We start from the raw sequence: 20,511 nt of genomic DNA, 5'->3' as shown, positions 1-20,511 counted from the left end.
TAGAACACACTGTGCTGAGTAAAAAAGCTTTAGTGAACAAAGGTCGAAAGGTGAACCGTTTCTGAGATATAAACATTTTTGCTTGCTAACTTCATGATTCATTTACTACTGGCCTTTTTGATACAGGGTGTAAAAAACCATTCAATATTTCTATGGTATATAGAACAAACTGTGCTGATTAAAAAAGCTTTAGTGAACAAAGGTCGAAAGGTGAACCGTTTCTGAGATATAAACATTTTTGCTTGCTAACTTCATGATTCATTTACTACTGGCCTTTTTGATACAGGGTGTAAAAAACCATTCAATATTTCTATGGTATATAGAACAAACTGTGCTGATTAAAAAAGCTTTAGTGAACAAAGGTCGAAAGGTGAACCGTTTCTGAGATATAAACATTTTTGCTCGCTAACTTCATGATACATTCGACTTCACGTATTCTCATCTTTTAAATTTACGATCACTCTTATCTCACTGTCTGTCAACTTTTCCCACGCGACATTGTAGTTATATTATGTAGAAACAAAATTACAAATGTTTAACACTAGAACGACCGAGCAATAAATGCGATTGACGTATATTGCTTTGTAACAGCGACAAGACTGTGCCCATTCGGACGTCATACAACTTTTATTGTAATATGTGCTTGAATGAAGAGGTTCGTTAAAAAATTTCCGATGAAAACATTTTTACAATTTCAGTAATTGTAAAAGAAAAAATTAGGAACCAGTCATTTTGACTGCTCCGGTCGTTCTAGCGTTAATTTTCAGTACACAATTACTTCTGACACGGTGGCTGCGATTAGAGTGTCAGATCGACCGACGAGAAGCTGCTGTCTTACAGTTTTATCGCGACGAGGATGTTTACATACATTTCCCAAGTTCTTGGAATTGTAGCCTTCGATTTTTCGTAGAACTGTAGAATATACTTCTATATAATGTAAACAATGACACTACGAATGAAGGTAGACTCAAGACTTGCATAGAATTTTCATTTCACACGTGTCTTATAATTTTGTCGCAGAGCGTAGTCTACATTTATTACTGTACAAACAGGAGGCAGGAAGGAAGACAAAACTCGAGACTTGCATAGAATTTTCATCGAATTTCGCACATGTCTTATAGTTTTGTCGCGGAGGGCACCTTCAGTTTTCTATCCCGTAAAACTTGTTCTCTTGTTTGTGATCTTTCTATTGTATTCTTCATCGTGTTGAAACAAATATCATATGAGAGTTTCTATAATAAAACATCGACGTGATCGCGTCCAACGTAGAACCGATCATTTACGATTTGTTTCGCAATGATAGCTACGACGGTTAGAGAACTATTTCGTCGTTAATACCTTCCTAGAGATATTTATTATACATATGCGAGTATGCCTGCATTCGATACTGTCCCGAAGCGTACGTCGCGGTCTGAACGTACCAAGGGGCGAACCATGATCGAGCATATAGGTGATAACGATCGAAGAAACCGAGACGATCGCTTGGTTTATCGTTAAACGCATCGTATCGGATACGACCAGGTGGAAATTGTTTGAACCTATTGTCACGAAAATTACGTAAGCGGCTCGGCCGCTGCGAGGCGACGCGTTCCAGCAGGAGAACGGCGTCCTCGATCAGCGAGACTAAACTCTGCTATCGACCCTCACGGTTTTGTACATGGCCACCTTTGGCTACGGGCCTGGAATTCGAAAACGGTCTGCCCTTGTCTTGCCTTGTCTTGCCTTGCCTTGTCTCGGCTTACCTTATCTTGCAACGCGTCGCGCTGCGTCCGCTGGGCTAGCGCTGTTAGGCTGTTACCCACACGTATCAATTATGCAGCAACTCCACCGTGATTAGTGTTCCTGATTTCTCAACATTTTTCATTTCTCGAGAAATGAAAAAGAAGACTATACGTCTCGAAATTTCTCGAGAATTTTTAACGAAATAGAAAAATATTCGGGAAACTTATAATATTTGGAATATCGATAATAATAGAATATTGCTTTATTCAGCCTTATAGCCAAGAATTGGGCTCGGTTTACAATATCCTATACTTGCAACAAAATAAAACTTATCCACGCATTCTCTCTCTCTCTCTCTCTCTCTCTCTCTCTCTCTCTCTCTCTCTCTCTCTCTTTCTCGAATATCGTTGATAATATTTATCGAAAGGGCATAAAACTTTAACTCAGTGCTGATTCCTGTTCAATATAACTTTAAAAACAAGGAAAAAATAGACGCTAAATGTAGCCGATGAATTTACGTATTTAAGGGGGCCGGCATGGTTTGAAATCCATATACGTACGCAAGGGTCAAAATCTAGACAAACTGCCGCTTCAATATTGCAATGAGCAGTTTAGAAGTGGTCAATTGTGTTTCCTAAAAGTCCAATCTACGTCTGTATGGAGCCCAAATTGCGAATTTCTACCTCATCCTGGAGTAATTTGTAATATTCGGCAGAAAATTCGAATTCTGAAGCAAGTATGACGTCACAAGATGGCTGCCGCTAAGAGATTCTCTTAATTTCGAGAGATTTAGTGTTCGTATCGAAAAAAAGGCTCTATACAGACGTAGCAAAGGCATGTACAAACACGGTGGTATGCATTTTTAATTGATTACTTACTTATTTAAGACGTAAAATGCCTAGAAAAAAAGGCACAGCGCAACATAGCGTGACAGTCAAGGCCAAATGCCTGTCGGCCCCCTTAAAACCAAACTTTTCTAAGTGAAACATTAAGCTTTCGTTTTGAAATGACTTCTTAAGAAGCGTAATGCGTCCAATGTAGAATCAGACAATCTACTTCTTTTTTTTTTTGTAAAAAAATCTGTAGCCGTAGAAAAATTTCTTTCATTTTGTGTGGATGTTGGCTTCATCGTATACAGAACATCCAAAAGTTGCTGAAGACTGGGTGTCCTTTTGGGTGTGCATTACCTCAGGTCGACATGCATCCGCAACAATTATTATAAATTTTCACATTGCAAACATGCATACGTAGGCATTGATGTGCTGCCTGTAGATATGCTTATACGTACGCGATTGATTGGTAATATGCAATTTGAGTGAACTGAAAATTCATTTCCGAAAATATCTTATAAAATAAATGAGATTCGTAAGGATTTTCCTAGATTGAAATTTCTCGGGAAATACTGGAATTTCTCGAGAAACGAGAAATAATCAATTATAAAATTTCTCGGGAAGGAACACTAACAGTGATCCGTCGCACGCTTATCTTCGCCACGGTTTCGTCCACACCGAGAATTTCTGTTTCATTCGAGCTGTAGGTAGGATCGTATCAACTTTCGTCGAACGACGCAGAAATTCTCGGTATAGGCGAAACCGTGGCGAAGATAAGAGCGCACTCTTATAGAGCTCTCTGCAACGGGAAGAAACACTTTGTCTCCGGTGTCGACGATTACAGAAAGAACGCGTTTCGCCTCGTTATTTTTGGCGGTAACTAATACATGAGCCGTTTATTTTGAAAGTGGCCTAAGTCCACTTATACTTAAATTGAGACATTTAAGGGTTTGTGTTTCAATACAATTAATCCTTTGCACTCGAAGCTATTTTAACTCCAAAACGAAACGTTTCTTCTGACTTAGAATATTTCCCTTGTATATATATATTTTTGTGTTATACACATGAAAATGCTCGTACAATACTGAAGTGTTTAGTAATTTATTACATACAAACAAATTGAATAGTGTAAAAAACATTTTGAATAATGATACAGCAATTTTTAGTGGCGCCTTACATTCGAGTGCTAAGGGTTAAAAATATACGTATAGGGTACCAATGTGTGATACTGCTTACGTGTATCTAAAAGAGTTAAATTTGCAGTTGCTATTAAAATAATAGGAATTATTAAGTGAATGATATGTGTTTTCTTACCAAAAATGGAGTTAAGCGACTTTCAAAGTTAACAACCAGATTCGTTGTAAAATTTGAAAGAGCCCAAGTCCATTCGACATAATTTAAAATGCTTCAAATTGAAAAAACAATACTCAATTTACTTTATGTATCTTTACAACAGTTCAGAAACACAATTTATGCAATTCAGGACATTTTCTAACTACATAAATCACATAACAATTTACTGCTCATTTACATTTTGTGTATGAGGGAGGGATTTGAAGAAGTTATGGTGCTCCGGTGGTATGTATCATAGTAAGTCCATCATGTCCTTGTATATCGCTGCTGTAGTTCGTCTTATATTTTTATAAAGCGGCGCCAATACAATATTTTCAAATTTTCTTGGTCTACTCCGACGTGGTAATAAATCCAGAATTTTAAACTTTGCATTCTCATCCATTGATATCTTATAGAAAATTGTATACGGTTCATCTCTCAAAAAACGCATTCAGCATATTTTTAACCAACGCATTGTTTCTCCGTTAGAATTCTTTACCCTTTTAAAAATTGCGTCCCCCAAAAATTGTGTTGATATGAAATACTCTTGTTTCGTTTCGCTTAGAATAAAATTATTACCTTTCCGGCACTTTTTGATAATGTCCGAAGGACAGTGGATCGCACTTAGGCCACTTTCAAAGTGACGGTTTTAATTACTGACCTAACCGCGAAAACTCATGTGTCCAAAATTATCGTGTATACTCTGAATATTTGAAGTTGTACACGTAATTACGGGCAACAAAAAATAATTGACAAACGGACTTAGGCCAGTTTCAGAATAAACGGCTCACATAATCGTTGGTGCGGCCAAGGTAGGTGAAATTTGATTTATCGATTTGATTCGGCGCGTCCGGTATAATGAAATTGACCGATTGGGTTCGAGGACGCTTCGAACGTCGAACTTTCTCCGGCGACGAGGATCAAATTTGTTTTCTATTTTGAGTGGGTCCAAGGAGCAAACGGTAGAATAATAGAAGTGGTGAAAACAAGCGACGAACGACGTTTCGACGTTTCGACGTCTCCGCTCGTTTCCCTCCCTCTCGATTCTCATCCAAGAGGAACTTTCCTTTTCGAAGAGTTGCGATAGCGCGCAGACTCGTGCGCACGGTTTCTACGAAGCATTTTGCAGTCCGGGAGAGATTAGTCTCTCGAAGCTGCTTCGAGGAAACTCGATAACGATAAAGCATCATCGATCGCATGAGTTCTGTTCGGAACGTTGCGTTAACTATCATCGGTAGATAGCCGCGAACCGAGTTGCCTACAAGCATCGATAATGCGGACCTCGATACCGATGTTTACCGATCCGTGACAATTTCTCTCTCTCTCTCTCTCTCTCTCTCTCTCTCTCTCTCTCTCTCTCTCTCTCTCTCTCTCTCTCTCTCGCTCCGGTCTTATCGATATCTTTCAACCTCGACGTGTATCGATACATTCGACGCATTCGCTAGCATCGATTGTTTCGCCAGTCATCTTTAGCGAATGCAACGAGGAACAGACTTAACCCTTTAGCACTCGAATGGCGACCCTAAGGCGACACTAAAAATTGCTGTATCATTATTGAAAATGTTTTTTACATTGTTAACTCAGCGCACTACTATTTACTCTGTGATTATGATGATTAGAAATTCTTCATCGCTCAGAATTTCATGGAACAGAAGATAGTTTATATTTATTGCGTGCCTATGTTTTCTCCGAAGGATACATACAGTCGGGGACTTTAAAAATCGCATAACTTTTTTCAAAATTTGTCCAAACGAGTTGAATTTCTTTTTAGATGTCAGATCGATTAGTTTGCTAGAGGATCAGTGAACAAAAAATTTTTTTAGATTGCAAGTGGTTGGATTGAAGAAATGATGATTTTTTAACTGTTTTATCTGAGCCTACAACGATCATTTGAAAAATTCGTTTTCTAGATTTCGGTACCTTGTATGCATACTGAAAATTTCATCGAAGTTAAAAAGTCGAAAATTGTCGACCTTGCCAGGGAATTTCGCCCTTATGCGATCATCTTTAAACGTTTTTCGCTCATTGCAACGTTGACCGATTTCAACGAAATTTTCAGTATACATGCAAATTACGGGAATCTGCAAAACACATTTCTTAAATTATCGTTGTTGGCTCACATAAAAAAAAGTTGAAAAATCACCATTTTTTCATTTTTTTATCACTCCAACCAATTGTAATCCAAAGAAATTTTTGTCTACTCATTATCTAGCAAACTAGTCGGTCTAACATATAAAAAAATTCAAATAATTTCTTCAAATGATTTCTAAGAGTGGTCACTCAGTATCGTCCTCGACTGTATATCAGCTACAACAAAATAGAATTTCATTTCGTTTTAAAGGACATTAATAACATAAATATTTATTAGACTCTCTTCAAAATCTTCATCACGAGTCTGACTCGATATTGCAGGGCAACGGGTAAAATTAGTTCGTATGTAATAAATTACTAAACATTTCAGTGTTTCACAAGCAGTAATACTAGCAGTACTTTATTTTGTTCCCCTCCGGGTAAATTGCACCATTTTCTTTTCTTTTTTATTAAAGCCCTTTAGACCCTTAAATGGGTCCATTTCGTTATGCAATGTGGTATTACAATTTCACAGGTTGGCATCACAATGTTACAAGATGTAATTACGATTCGAATAGATAATCTACAATCTTTGAACTACGACTGAATATAACTGCAAATTGCACAATTTTCGTACGTATAACGTGAAAAAAAAAAACTATATGGAAGGGAAATATTCTAGGTCGGCAGAAATGTTTCGTTTTCGACTTAGAATAGCTTCGAGTGCAAAGGGTTAATATAAATCGTCTCTTCTCGATAAGGTTCAGGGCTCGGGAGCATGATCGACCATACGTACCAGATACGGGTTGTGGGCCGTGGGTAACAGGCTTTTCACGGACAACGATGAATTTTTGATCGTTTCGCGAGACCTTCGACGGGGAGGAGAAAATCATCGGGTAACGCGCGCTCCTCGAGGAACGAGAGTGGCCCCGAGAGCGGCTCGAAAGGCTCGGGATCGAGATGAATAGAATGAATAGAACCGTTTGCGAGCGGGATGAACGCGTAGCCCGGTGGTGGTGCGTCATCGATTTCTAGCTCAAGGCGACACGCGTTTACTTTTCAGCGTGCGTTCAAAATCCCCGTGGCCGAAGGCGGCTGGACGACAAAATTCTCCGAATACTCTCGAGGATCGTGTACCCACACTTTGCACGGTGCAATCGAACGATTTCACTTTTTACGCAAAGAGATCCCAAGATCGAGATCTCACAGGCTCGCCTAGGAGCACGGTCTCTCTCTCTCTCTCTCTCTCTCTCTCTCTCTTGCTCCGTTTCTCTGCGCGATCGCTCGAATAAAGACGGTCCCGCGAGGCTAACCTCTGAACTTAACAATTATTTTGTAAAGATGTGTACTACAGTGCTGTGAACAATTATAAACTGACATTTCCTGTATGTTTTCGTTGTTACTTCCAAGAATCCCCTCGGTAAGTTTTACTGCATTTATGATGAGGTGGCACGACCTTTTTTGCGTAAACTGTTTCTTGCTAGCTCTTCTTCGTGCAACACAGTAGCCGAATGTTTCAAAACAAGCAGATTTCAGCTGTGAATATTGATAAACTCTGTCGCTGTTCATACCTCGTTCAGAACTTTTGTGTAGCTTTGTCGGATCTACCGAGTGAGATGATATTACAGCAAGTCTCTAAATGTAGTTTTTTGAAGATCTTTGAAACAGTTCCGTACTATACACTGCGCCGCGTGGCACGCAATTCGGTGATGTAGAAAAACAACGAATAATCGATTTGAGGAGCTGTGGGAAAAGTCAAGGACAAGATGCGAGGATAATTAATAGATTGCAAAGGTGCAGTTAAAAATTTGTTGACACTTGCCATTGAAAATTACGGGAGAATCGAGCGATTAGGACGACCTACACGATTTTCGTAAAACGTGCGGTTTTGAGGGAGATATATCAAAAACTGGAACTTCTTCGTCCAAAATTGTGAGTCGATTTAACTTGAAATGTTATTCTAGTCTTGTAAGGAAGTGGGTCGCATATTCTGGAAGGTTTCAATATCAGAAATGTTTGCGAAAACCGCCATTACAAAAGCGTCATATTGACGCTAGACTAAAATTTGCCGAAAAATTCATTTAAAAAAGTAGCATGTGGAGACATGTGATCTGGAGCGATGAAAAAAAGTGTAATCTTGATGGGCCTGATGGGTTCAATTATTATCGGCACGATTTGAGAAAAGAAAGAAAGATCGTGTCGCGGAGAGTCCAGGGAGGTGGATCAGTATTGTTTTGGGCTGCCTTTGAAAAAGATTTTAAAACTGAAATAGCTTTTGTAAACGGTAGAATGAATGCTGCTGGTTGTCAACAGATGTTACACGACTATTTGTTGCCTTTTACAACATTAACAGAAGACGACAAAACGATTTTCCAGCAAGATAATGCTCTCTTTCGCACAGCATCCTCTACAAAAAAGTGGTTTCAAGAGTTCGGGATCGAGTTATTACCATGGCCAGCACTGAGCCCTGATTTGAACCCCATCGAAAATCTATGGGGTATCCTTACGAGGAAAGTTTATGATCAGGAGAAGCCACCGATAGAAAGTATTGTCGAATTTCAAAAAAGAATAAAATCTGCTTGGGCAGATATTCCAAATGACATCTTAAACAAGCTATTTACTAATGTTCCTGACCGGCTCTTACATGTAACAAAAAGTAAAGGAAAATGTACTAAATACTAAATGAAAGATATTCAAATTAATAATGAGTCTATACTTATTCACAGCTTAAACCACAATTTTAAGAACGAAAGCAATGTTTTTCAGATTTCTAAGGAACAAAACTTTTATTTGTTGTTTCCACACTTTTGTTTTGTATTAGAATTTAAAAATGCATAAACGGTTTCGTCAACTCTTATTTCAGTACTATGAAAAACATAAAAATAGGATTCAGTTTATAATTATTCACAGCACTGTATATTATAATACCCGAGTATTCCCGGGCTCTCAAGTTAAGATTTCCACGGGAAATTATTCGAGCTATTACAAAACTGTCCCGCGTCGTCGACAACTGATGATCGCTAATGCCACCGTGCGCCTTCCATGGGATCTCCCATAGCTCTCCCATAGGATCTCCCATAGCAAGATCGAGATCGCTATCGACACCGCGCCCACGCGGAGATAGTCTTCCGTGGACGTTCACCTCGCAAAATCCAAAACAGGAAATCCTTTTCGTTCGTCGAGGTTGTTTTCCACGTGTGGCAGATACTCGAGGGGAAATTGGAGCGTTTCCAGGGCAAAGAGCGTTTGCACTCCGCGCCGATTATACGCTGGAATTGTGCGCGTATCGTGATTCTCGTGCGGCGCGAAGAACGTAGCCGAAATCGTGCGGATCGATCGTGGACGGTGGCAAGAATCGAACTTTTTGGCAGAATTAAGGGGAGCGAGTCGAGAAGGACGGATACGGTCTGCCCGGGTTAAATGACTCACGATGACCTGGCCAAGCGGTCAAGGTAAAAGCGTTTCGTAACTACAGGTGGCTTCACACCTGCATACCGATCGAGAGACTCGAGGAGCAGTGGAGGTGGTGGGGGGGCTCGAGGAGGAAGGGGCGTCATCTTTTTTCCTTTAGCCGCGTGTCTGTAACCTACTTTCGGTCCGGTCGAGCAGCGTGCGGGCTCTGTTCCTTCGAGTTAATTAACCTGCTCCACCGGGACTTACGAAACCGAATCCTCGAAGAGCAGCTGTAGAAAACGCCCGATCGTTGCTGAATTATCGTTACCGATGCAACCACTGTCCAGGAAACCTGCATCCCTGCAGGTTCGAACCTTATTAGGAGTATTAGGCGAATGGCGACGAGACACGACCTCAGTTGTTTACGGGGGTTCGGGTTTTCCTTTCAATCGGAGGAACTATAACGAAAATCACAAAGGACGATGAACCGTCGCGTCGCGTCGGGTGGAGGAAGGTTAACAGAGGATGCTTTTTTTCTTCGTCGCGCATAAATAATTCAAGATCGGCGCGATCTTCGAGCCGCGTTCGAATCGAGCATGTTTTATTTATAAAGCAGCTCGAACGCTTCGATGGACAAAACCCGTGAAGAGATTCGAATTACGGCGTTACGGTGCTGCTTCGATGACAGGCGCGAACAACGGACGATCCTCGCTTCGGATTGCCCCCTGGGGGCCAATTTTTCGGTGCTAATTACACCTGAGGGGGGGGGGGAGACTAACCCACACCTTGCTGGTCTTCTCGACGGAGCCATTTCATTTGCTGTTGCAAATTAGACTGCGGATCGTTTCACCGTGCAAACGTCGACAAGTTTTTCCACGAATTTCCAAGACGGAATCGAAGCGCAGCCTAATTCCTCGACAATGCACCACGCGACGCACAGTGGTCCCAATCGACGAATTAGGAGGAAAAAATTCTAAAATCATTTTTTCTGTTGAGCACAATACCATTGTTCATATATCTTTTCATTCTAAATTGAATGAGACCATAACGAACTCGATGCGATTAATAGTTTTCGAGATACGGTGATGCAATTTATGATTAAAAAATTTATATCTTACTGGGACAGATGATTGTTTTTCAATTTAGCATTCCTCCGATGATAATTCAGTATTCTACTTGCCCACGGGCACCCGTTCCACTGGACAAATTTTGACCTCCTGCACTTTCCAGCTCATTCTCTAAATAATTTACGAGCATATGACGATTCTTGGTCATAGTCGATTGCATAAGGCCTAATTCCTTCAGGCGAATAACCATGTCCCCCGGAGTTATAGAGCGCACTCTGTCTACAAAAAGAATTATCTCTCACAAAATGGCAACTAGAGGCGAGAAGCTGTTGAATTTGTATCGAGTACAGGAGTGTTACTCTTGCTTAAAAATAGTTTGAATTAGTAACATTTAGTAACTCGGGTTCTGCGCTCCGCAAAACGTGGAATAGCTTACGAAAGAAACGAGGACCGTGTGTATCGAGATGTCACGAAGTAGAAATAATAATACGAGTCACGAAATTGAAATAAATTTGCAGTTTTATATTTACCTTCAACTGTGGAATTCATATTATCATGAATATAAAAGTATTTCTAACGCCAGGTAATCGGAACACACGTTTTCACATACACTATTTCGCGACAAGCGATCGAGTAACCTAAAACAATTATGCGTTGCGACGCGATAGTTGCGTTCGTCATTCGTTTCATTGTTAATGAGACTCAGAGGTCACTTTGCGTCCCTGTGGGATGTATAGTACATCAAAAATTCACTGATACGTGTCTTTCTTTACCTTCAATTTTGAACTTTTTTCCTCCTAATTCATCGATTAGGACCACTGCGCGACGCTTTTTACGCGTAGGCCGTCGTAAGGAGCATAACTGAACCAATAACCACAACTTTTGTGTAAATCATTATCTATTGCTAGGAGTATAGAAGAACAACAAAAAATAAATATTATAATTATTTTTATCATAATTAGAACTGAAGAAATTTTTTTCAATAACTAATGTCTCCACGTTTAGCAATGACGAACTAAACAGATTGACTCGGTTTTGCACCGGTCCGTAGAAAAAATGTGTACGTGGAATGTTCTAGTAGTATGTTTACATCTAGCACTTTGTTATGTATGTTTACAAAATATTCTACATCTTAACACTCGGTTCTTCGCAGTCAGTCGAACGGAAAAGCACGCAAGTGAAGTAAGAATAAATATGTGAAATCAATTGCTCCAAATTGTTTAGAAAAAGTAATTTCTCTTTTGAATAACGGTTCGTCAAAATACTGTAAAGCTATATTATTAAATGTTGGAGGAAGACCAAAGAAATTTGTCTCATCTGGTGAAGCTTCGAGTGCCAATATGGCTGCAAAATTATCAAAAGAAGATACGAATATACAAATAAGCCAGTGGACAGCACGAAGAACTCTCACCTATCCGAAACTTTTAAGAAGGATGCGATTTTAAATACAGTTAAAATAATAAAAGACCAAGGGCTGCATAAGGGTAGAGCTTGTTTTCAACGATACTATAAAGATGTTCGTACACCTTGGTTTGGGCAGAAAAAGCTAACCCGTCAATGCATTGTTTCAGTTAATGGATGCAGGGCGGACCATTATCATTTGGCTGCTTCACTTGCTCGCATTGGCATTATCGATGACCCCAAATGTAAATGTAACCGAGAGCAAGAAACGCTTAACCATGTTCTATGGCAGTGTAACCTGTATAATGATCAGAGGATAAAACTGATCCAAAATCTTTCTAAAGCAGGTTTCCAATTGCCATTGGACATAGGTTGCTTAATAGCTGATCCTAATATTAATGCGTGCGTCTATATAATAGCCTTTTTAAATTCATGTAACCCACGTGCCTAAGAATTTTTGTTTCTTTTTATATCGTTGCTATCGTTTTCGTTACACCATACATTATACTATGTAATACTCTGTATTAAACACTACGTAACAATATATATCCACGAATTCCTGATAACTAAACAAAACCCACCGGAATGTACAATTTGCGCCGTATCCAACAACATCCAACATATCCTACTCGAATGTCCTAAATTCTCTTCTCAACGATCCAGATTTTCCATCGAAAATGACCTCATGACTAATTTCAACGAGAACAATATTGGAAACGTCCTTTTGTTTTTTTGTCCTTTTGTAACCTTCTCTGTTATATTCAATTGTAACTGAAGTGGTCGCTAATGACCTGGCCGTTAATGCGACCACTTTAAAATGAACGTCTACAAAAAGAAAAAAAAAAAACTACGTAACAATAAATCTCATAAGAGATTTCCTAATAAAAAAAAAAATAAACCTAAAACAATTATGCGTTGCGACGCGATGTTTGCGTTCGTCATTCGTTTCGTTGTTAACGAGACTCGGAGGACACTTTGCGTCCCTGTGGGATGTATAGTGCATAAAAAATCCACCGATACGTGTTTGTCTTTACCTTCAATTTTGAACCTTTTTTCCTCCTAATTCCTCGATCAGTGGGACGGTGGAACGTGCCGAGGAATCGTTCGCTGCATTGCCGCGTATCGATAACACAATCGAAAGAGAAAGCAGGGCCGGCTCTAGGCATTTGCCCGGGGCGGCAAAATTTAGGGGCGCCACTTTGGCTTTGGCTGTAAGTGTGAGAAAAATATTGATGTGTTAAATATTCAATGAATAGAACATTTCGGACTACCCTTGCCAGACAATTTTGCTAAAAAAAAAAAAAAAAGAAAAACGGTCATTTTGTTCAGCGCGGTGCTTAGTGCTTCAAAAGGGGCGGCAATTTGTTTTGTTTGCCCGGGGCGTCGTAACCGCTAGAGCGGGCCCTGCTGAGAAAGGAAAGCAGAAGCGTAAGAAGGAAAAGAGAAGCGAATAGAAGAGGGTGCTTGGTTGTCTGAACTCACCGGCGTAAGTGCTCTTGAAACTTTCGTGAAGCTTGAAGGTGAACGGAATGTGGACCTTCATCATCTCCATCTGAGGTATACGTGGCGAGTGTGTCATTACGGTTCCACTGCCGCCGAACATCAATTCGTCGCCGTGAATACGAAGTACGATCATGTTCCTGCGCAAAACCAATTGTGTCTTTCTTTTTAATCGATCCACTCTAGCTTAAAAATAGTCGGCGAACGCTTACGCTCGCAACGTGAGAACTACGTCGCGACGATCCGTCGAGAAGATCGTAATTCTTATTACAGTTCTCGTTCAACGAAATCGAACAATCCTTTTTTTTTCTTTTTATTTATTTCGAACGGACACAAAGGGAAAGCGGTCACAGATAACGCGGCCCGATAAACCGTCCCGGTTTCCCGAAGATGTTATCCGTCCGTTTAATTGGCCAACGGCGAATCCGACGAAGTTTGAAAACCGACGAGGAACTCCGAGACGGAAACGCTAATAGGGTATAAATTAGGTGGCACGGTTTCCTCGAGCAACAGTCAGGCCAATTAATTATTCAACGCGATCTACCGACGGATCTAAATATTCAATATGTTTTTGTTCTCGCTCTTTTCCCGTTTCGCTCGACGTTCGAATGACACATTCTCGGATCGACAAATCACCTAATTAACTAGAACAGCGTGACATTTGATCGCATAATTCGAACAAGCCAGAATATCCGGCGTGCAGGCATGCGGCTTACGACAAACCGATTAGCTGCCGGACAAACGAGATAATTGTTTTGCGAATTTTAGTCTCGATTTTGTTTGCTCGAATTTTCCCAAAATGGAGATCCCCCACCCCCCCCCCCCCACTCTTCGAAATCGTGCCAGGCAAGCTTTTGCACCGATTTCGATCTCGATTTCGACAGGATCTTCGCCGGTTCGTGCCAATTGCGAAAGCTCGCGGTGAAATCACCGATTTCAAAAATCTCTGTACACACGGTGTCTCGAGTGTACGCGTCGCTCCTTGTTGTTCGAACGGATTTCGTAAGGAAGCCGACTCCGTGCGCTCGGTTTCGTTTTCGAGATTCCGAGTGCGATAGACGACGCTAATGAGCTGAACCCGCGATCGAATCTATTTATCCTGTCATTTTTTTTTTGTTCTCAAACGGGCACGGTAATTTACATGTCATTGTTATTCGCTCCGTCGGTTTGCCATGAATTTAACTTTTTTTTCCACCGGCGACGTCGTTATCGCCGACACGGGCAGGCGCGACTGACGACAATAATAAGCGTTAACGCAAAATCCTGTTGTCCGCTGTCGAAAAAATGTTTTATTAAATACAGTGAATTCTCGATATACGTCAACAACATATCAGCCGATTATTTTGAAAGTGGCCTGAGTCCACTTATACTTGAATTGAGATATTTGAGAGTTTGCGTTTCAGTAAAAGTAAAAATATACGTATAGGATAGCAATGTGTGATACTGCTTAAGTGTATCTAAAAAAGTTAAATTTACAGTTGCTATTAAAATAATAGGAATTATTAAGTGAATGATATGTGCTTTCTTACCGAAAATGGAGTTAAGCCACTTTCAAAGTTAACAACCAGATTCGTTGTAAAATTTGAAAAAGTCCATTCGACATAATTTAAAATGCTTCAAATTGAAAAAACAATACTCAATTTACTTTATGTATCTTTACAACAGTTCAGAAACACAATTTATGCGATTCAGGACATTTCCTAACTACATAAATTATATAACAATTCACTGCTCGTCTACATTTTGAGTATGCGGGGGGATTTGAAGAAGCATAGTGCTCCGGTGGTATGTATCATAGTGAGTCCATCATGTCCTTGTATATCGCTGTTGTAATTCGTCTTATATTTTTATAAAGTGGTGTCGATACAATATTTTCAAACTTTCTTCCCCACGTGGTATTAAATCCAGGATTTTAAACTTTGCATTCTCATCCATTGATATCTTATAGAAAATTGTATACGGTTCATCTCTCAAAAAACGCATCCAGCATATTTTTAACCAATTCATTGTTTCCCCTTCAGAATTCTTTACGCTTCTAAAAATTGCGACCTCCAAAAATTTTGTTGATATGAAATACTCATATCAATTCTACTGAAAGGCCCTTCAGGTCCATGCGATTTAAGACCAAGAACTTTAAAATCGATGGCATTATGTGGTCCACCCTGTATATTTTTTATCGTGGGATCTTATTGTACGTAAAAAGCAATCTTCATAGGATACCTTTTTTTATATGCGCACTAGTTTCGGAGATATTTAAAGAGATGTAGAGCGAGGCATACTTATACTGCGAGAGAGAGTTTGCAATTTCTTTATAACTATAACAAATTCTTCTGACAATACTTTTCTTCAAATATTTCCGAAACGAGTGCATGGATAAAAAAAGTATCCTACGAAAATGGCCTTTTACGTACAATAGGATCTCATAATAAAAAATATAGGTCTCCATTTGAAAAAACAAAGTTGACCTTCAAATGACCTTGGCAACTGTCCCCCTCGAAATCCTTGGACACGTGTTTTACAATTTTTAATATCTTCCATACTTTTCGAGATACTGGGCTGGAGAGTTTCCAAATGAACACCCCGTATAGAAAAATCACTGTACCGCTTAAATAACGCTTCGGCGTCTTCTTGTTGACAAACGGTCGTTCGACAACGGAAAAGAATGGTCTTGCTCCGTTTTCCGATGCGCGAAACTTCCAGGGCGAAGCAACGATTCAATTAAATCTGGTTCCATTCGAAATATAATCGCGTCTGATAAAAGTCCAAACGGGGACCGCTTATCGCCGCCACCCGATAAATGGCCGTTTTCCGTCGTTCGTCCTTTCGAACGAATCGAGGTGCGAATGACCGCAAGCTTCGTTCGACCTCCAACGTGACAATAACCTCTCGGCCACGGGCGATCGGCCGTCGACCTTGAGATGATAAGCCGCTGAGCCTCCCCCGCATTTTTGCCAGGGCCCGCTCTAGGGGGGGGGGACAACCTGGGCATTTTCCCGGGGCGCCATTTTGGCTTTGGCTGTAAGTGTGAGAAAAATATTGATGTGTTAAATATTCAATTAATAGAAAATTTCAGACTACCCTTGCCAGACAAATTTTGCTAAAAAAGAAAAAAAGGTCATTTTGTTCAGCGCGGTGCTTAGTGCTTGAAAAGGGGCGGCAATTTGTTTTCTTGCCCGGGGCGTCGCAAGCGCTAGAGCGGGCCCTGTGATTTTCGCAACTTATTCGTTGGCGCTCGCCGATCAGAGGCCCGGCGAGAAAAGGAAAATGGCCATCCCACATCCATCCGTTTGAAAAGAATCTACGATCATGAAATGAAATGAAATGAAATGAAATGTAATGAAATGAAATCGAATCAAATGAAATGAAAGAACGCGGCGCTGAGGATGGTACGAGTCCAACGTTACTCGATGACGAAACGAATACACGGTCCGATTCGATTCGAGCTGGCCGAAGGAAAGATATAACTGTACCTTCGTCGGTCGGCGCAACACCGAATACTATACTCCGTGGACTCGTTTCGAGGAGGAAACGGGACCTGCGCGCGCGATTATGGTTTTTAGTCCACTTTTAGCCGGCTTTCTCCCGTCGAATATAAGAGAATCTCTATATCCGTGTGAGCGGCGATTCCGTTAAGCGCGTTCAACGTTTTTGAACGATTCGGGTCTTGACCTTGATACCGGTGACCACGTCCACGACCAACACCGAGAGAGGAAGAGATTCCTCTCCCGTGGACAGTTTTATTTCGCCACGGACAGATCGGACCCGTCATTCCACTCGAATAAATTCTATCGAATAGCCGTGAATCGCCATCTTGAAAAATGAAGCACGGAACCACGCGTGTACAATACGCCGACAATATGATCTCCGTTGAACGCGCGCTTAGGGTACCAATACAGTAGATCTACTCGCCGCTTCAACGTGAACGCTTCCACTATAAAAGTGTACGCTGGATTATCGATATACAGTCAGTACCATAAGTATTCGTGCGCTCTTGAAAATCGCATAACTTTGTCAATGTTGGACTACACTACTTGAATTTTTCTGAGAAGTTAGAACGATTGGATCACTACATGAAGTGGAAAAATTTTTTTACAAAAATTGCAATTGGTCGCAGAGAAAATACTAATAGTTGTACTTTGTAACTTTTTATGTGGACTTAAAATTTAGAAAGTACGATTTGTAGATCTGTATGAATTATACATGTTCTGAGAACTTCATCAAAATCGGTGAACCTTGCGATGAGCTGCGGATGTTCGTAAATGATCACATAAGGGCGAAATTCGGCGACTTTCGCCCTTAAGTTTTCATCGTTAAACGTTTGTAGCAATGTTGACCGATTTAGGTGAAATATTCAGAATATGTATAATTGATACAGATGTACAAAACGTACTTTTTAAATTGTTAATATAAGCCCGCATAAAAAAGTTGCAGAATACAACTTTTAGTACTTTCTCTGTAATCTCGACCAATTGCAATTTTAATCAAACATTTTTCTTATGCAGTGATCCAATTGTTCTAACTTCTCAAAAAAATTCAGGTAGTATAGTCCAATATTGAGAAAGTTATGCGATTTTTAAGAATACTTACGGGACTGACAGTATGTCAACAACACGGGTCTTGTATAGTCCAGGAGACATATCCGTGTTATGGTTACACTCTTCGGTGTCCGAGGCCTATCTCGCACAAACGCGACCATAACCAATACCGTCTTAATTCTGGAGAAAGTAGTGGGGGAAGTGTTGTTGGCGGGAAAGTGCTGAAAGAGTTCAGGACGATATATTGTATATTATGTTTATACAGGGTGTTAAAAAAACCATACAATATTTATATGATATCCAGGATACACTGTACTGAGTAAAAAAGCTTTAGTAAACATAGGTCGAAAGGTGAACCGTTTCTGATATAAACACTTCTGTTTGCTAGTATCATGATTGACTTACTTGCTTCCATCGCATGCGATGTTTACTATAGTGTTTACAAACCGCGTTCTGAATGTTCTTATTCAAGTGCCGACAGTAGATTTCATCGGGAATCAGTCAGTTATTTATCGAAGGAAGGAAAGCACGTGGAAAATCTTCTGTAAATATCAAAAGCAAATATGTTTATATCTCAGAAACGGTTCACCTTTCGACCTACGTTTACTAGAACTTTTTTACTCGGTACAGTGTATCCTATGTACCAGGGGTCGGCAACCTATGACCCGCGGGCACCGAGTGACCCATTCGATAATTTCAAGTGACCCACTTTAGTTCCGAAAATAAAGTACAATACATAAAAATAAATTGTAAAACGTAAACATGAAACGTCAACTATGTTTGTAATTATTTTCTTAATAAAATATATCTTATTATCTACTAAAAGACTGTTTCAATACGAAAATATCTCTGACCCAAACGTCTCTTTAACCAGTTAATTGTGTTTGACGAGTATACTCGTCATGAAGAAATGGCAATATTTTGTGTCATGACGAGTATACTCGTCAAAACAGCTACAATTCAGCATTTTGGTCGATTTTGACCCGCGGCCAAAAAAGGTTGCCGACCCCTGCTATATACACTAACGAGCAAAACTGAGTCTACACTATTTGAAGCAACATAACTTTTTAAAAATTAGATCAAATGACTTGAATTTTATTGAGAAGTTTATTAGACGAGGTGTAAAAAATTTTTGGAAAAAGTTTGAATTGGTCGGAATCGCAAAAGAAATAGTAAAAGTTGGTTTTTTTAGCTTTTTTATCTGAGCCTGTATTGAAAATTTAAAAAATGTGTTTGATTCGCTCGAATAAATTATATCCATGCTGAAAATTTCACCGATATTGGTTAATTCGTTTACGAGTTATAAACGATTAAAAGTGCGATTTTAAGTCGAAAATCGTGAGAAATGGCAATTTTTCCACTTTTAAGGAAAAAAAAAATATATATATATATATTGGTGGTGGAGAGTGATTTTTATTGAAAACTAAACAGATTTTAGTAACCAATTCGAGCACGCTCTATCGAATGGTGATAGTTGCAATTTCCGGTACTAACCGGAAATGGGATTTTCAAACCGAGAGTCGTTTTTTTAAATGGGACCTGGTACTTTTTATTGCATATTCAAATTGTACGCAAAAAAATGTAAAAGTTTTGTCTGAGACGTTTTTCTCGAGAATGCCTCCATTGGACGGATTCCAATGTATGAATTCACATTTTTCAAATGAAGGATGTAATTTTTAACACCAGTTTTAGGGAGCACTAAAAGTGACTATTTTACATTGCTTTATAAAATTAACAAAAATGTGTAAATCCAAATTTTTAGCCATTTTTTTACAATATATACGGAGCCAGGGCCCGCTCTAGGGGGGGGGGGACAACCCGGGAATTTGCCCAGGGCGCCAAAATTTAGGCGCGCCATTTTGGCTTTGGCTGTAAGTGTGAGAAAAATATTGATGTGTTAAATAGTCAATTAATAGAAAATTTCAGACTACCCTTGCAGGCAATTTTGCTAAAAAAAAAAAAAGGTCATTTTGTTCAGCGCGGTGCTTAGTGCTTCAAAAGGTGCGGCAATTTGTTTTCTTGCCCGGGGCGTCGTAACCACTAGAGCGGGCCCTGCGCGGAGCAAACACCGTTCGTGGAAACTCGGTATCTTCGTTCGGCCGACAAACAAGCAAATACGGTCAATTGTTTTCTAGAATCGCAAATGGGAAGTGGGAAGGGGCGAGAGTCTTCTCTCCCGGCCTCGTTCAATCGAAGACAATTGGCGGTGCGCGTTCATGCTTCGCGGGAACCCTTCGCAAACATGAAGGCGTTCATTGCCGACGAAATCGGCCGCGGAAAACTTTTCGACGGATCGTTCCACGCCAAATCGATCGCTCCTTGGCTAACAACTTGCCGAGAGTCTCGCCGAGAGGAGTTTCCAGTCATCTGTTCGCTGGCTAGGAATTTATTTTTTTTTTTTTTAATTTATTTATTTATACAGGTCGCATCAACAACTAGGTCATTAGCGACCACAGCTATTATATCATAATATTACATTATTATATCTTTGTACTTAACATATAACTAGGAATTTATTGACGATGTTGTTTCTCCGAATGCTGCAACTTTAGGTACACTCGCCAATTTACATCTCGGAAACCATTCGACGAAACAGGTCGATTTATTATTATTTTTATTTTAGCGAGGATAATCTGTTCGTTGAAAAATATTGGGAGGTAC

At 40.0% G+C, this 20,511-nt stretch overlaps 1 protein-coding gene across 2 annotated transcripts in view; it reads right to left on the bottom strand.

Moving 5' to 3' along the window:
• LOC143365831 (cell growth regulator with RING finger domain protein 1) overlaps positions 1-20,511 on the bottom strand; it is a 64,218-nt gene that overhangs the window by 31,557 nt on the left and 12,150 nt on the right. For both annotated transcript variants that reach the window (XM_076806399.1, XM_076806398.1), the window contains exon 2: positions 13,298-13,455. In XM_076806399.1, the coding sequence (XP_076662514.1) occupies positions 13,298-13,451 (154 nt within the window). In that variant the 5' untranslated portion in view covers positions 13,452-13,455. The remainder of the gene's footprint in view (positions 1-13,297; positions 13,456-20,511) is intronic.

This window comes from Halictus rubicundus, chromosome 2, assembly GCF_050948215.1.
Source record: "Halictus rubicundus isolate RS-2024b chromosome 2, iyHalRubi1_principal, whole genome shotgun sequence".
In the NCBI taxonomy this organism is placed as follows: domain Eukaryota; kingdom Metazoa; phylum Arthropoda; class Insecta; order Hymenoptera; family Halictidae; genus Halictus; species Halictus rubicundus.
The sequence above is the reverse complement of the archived record's forward strand: the minus strand, read 5'-3'. Positions and strand labels throughout refer to the sequence as shown.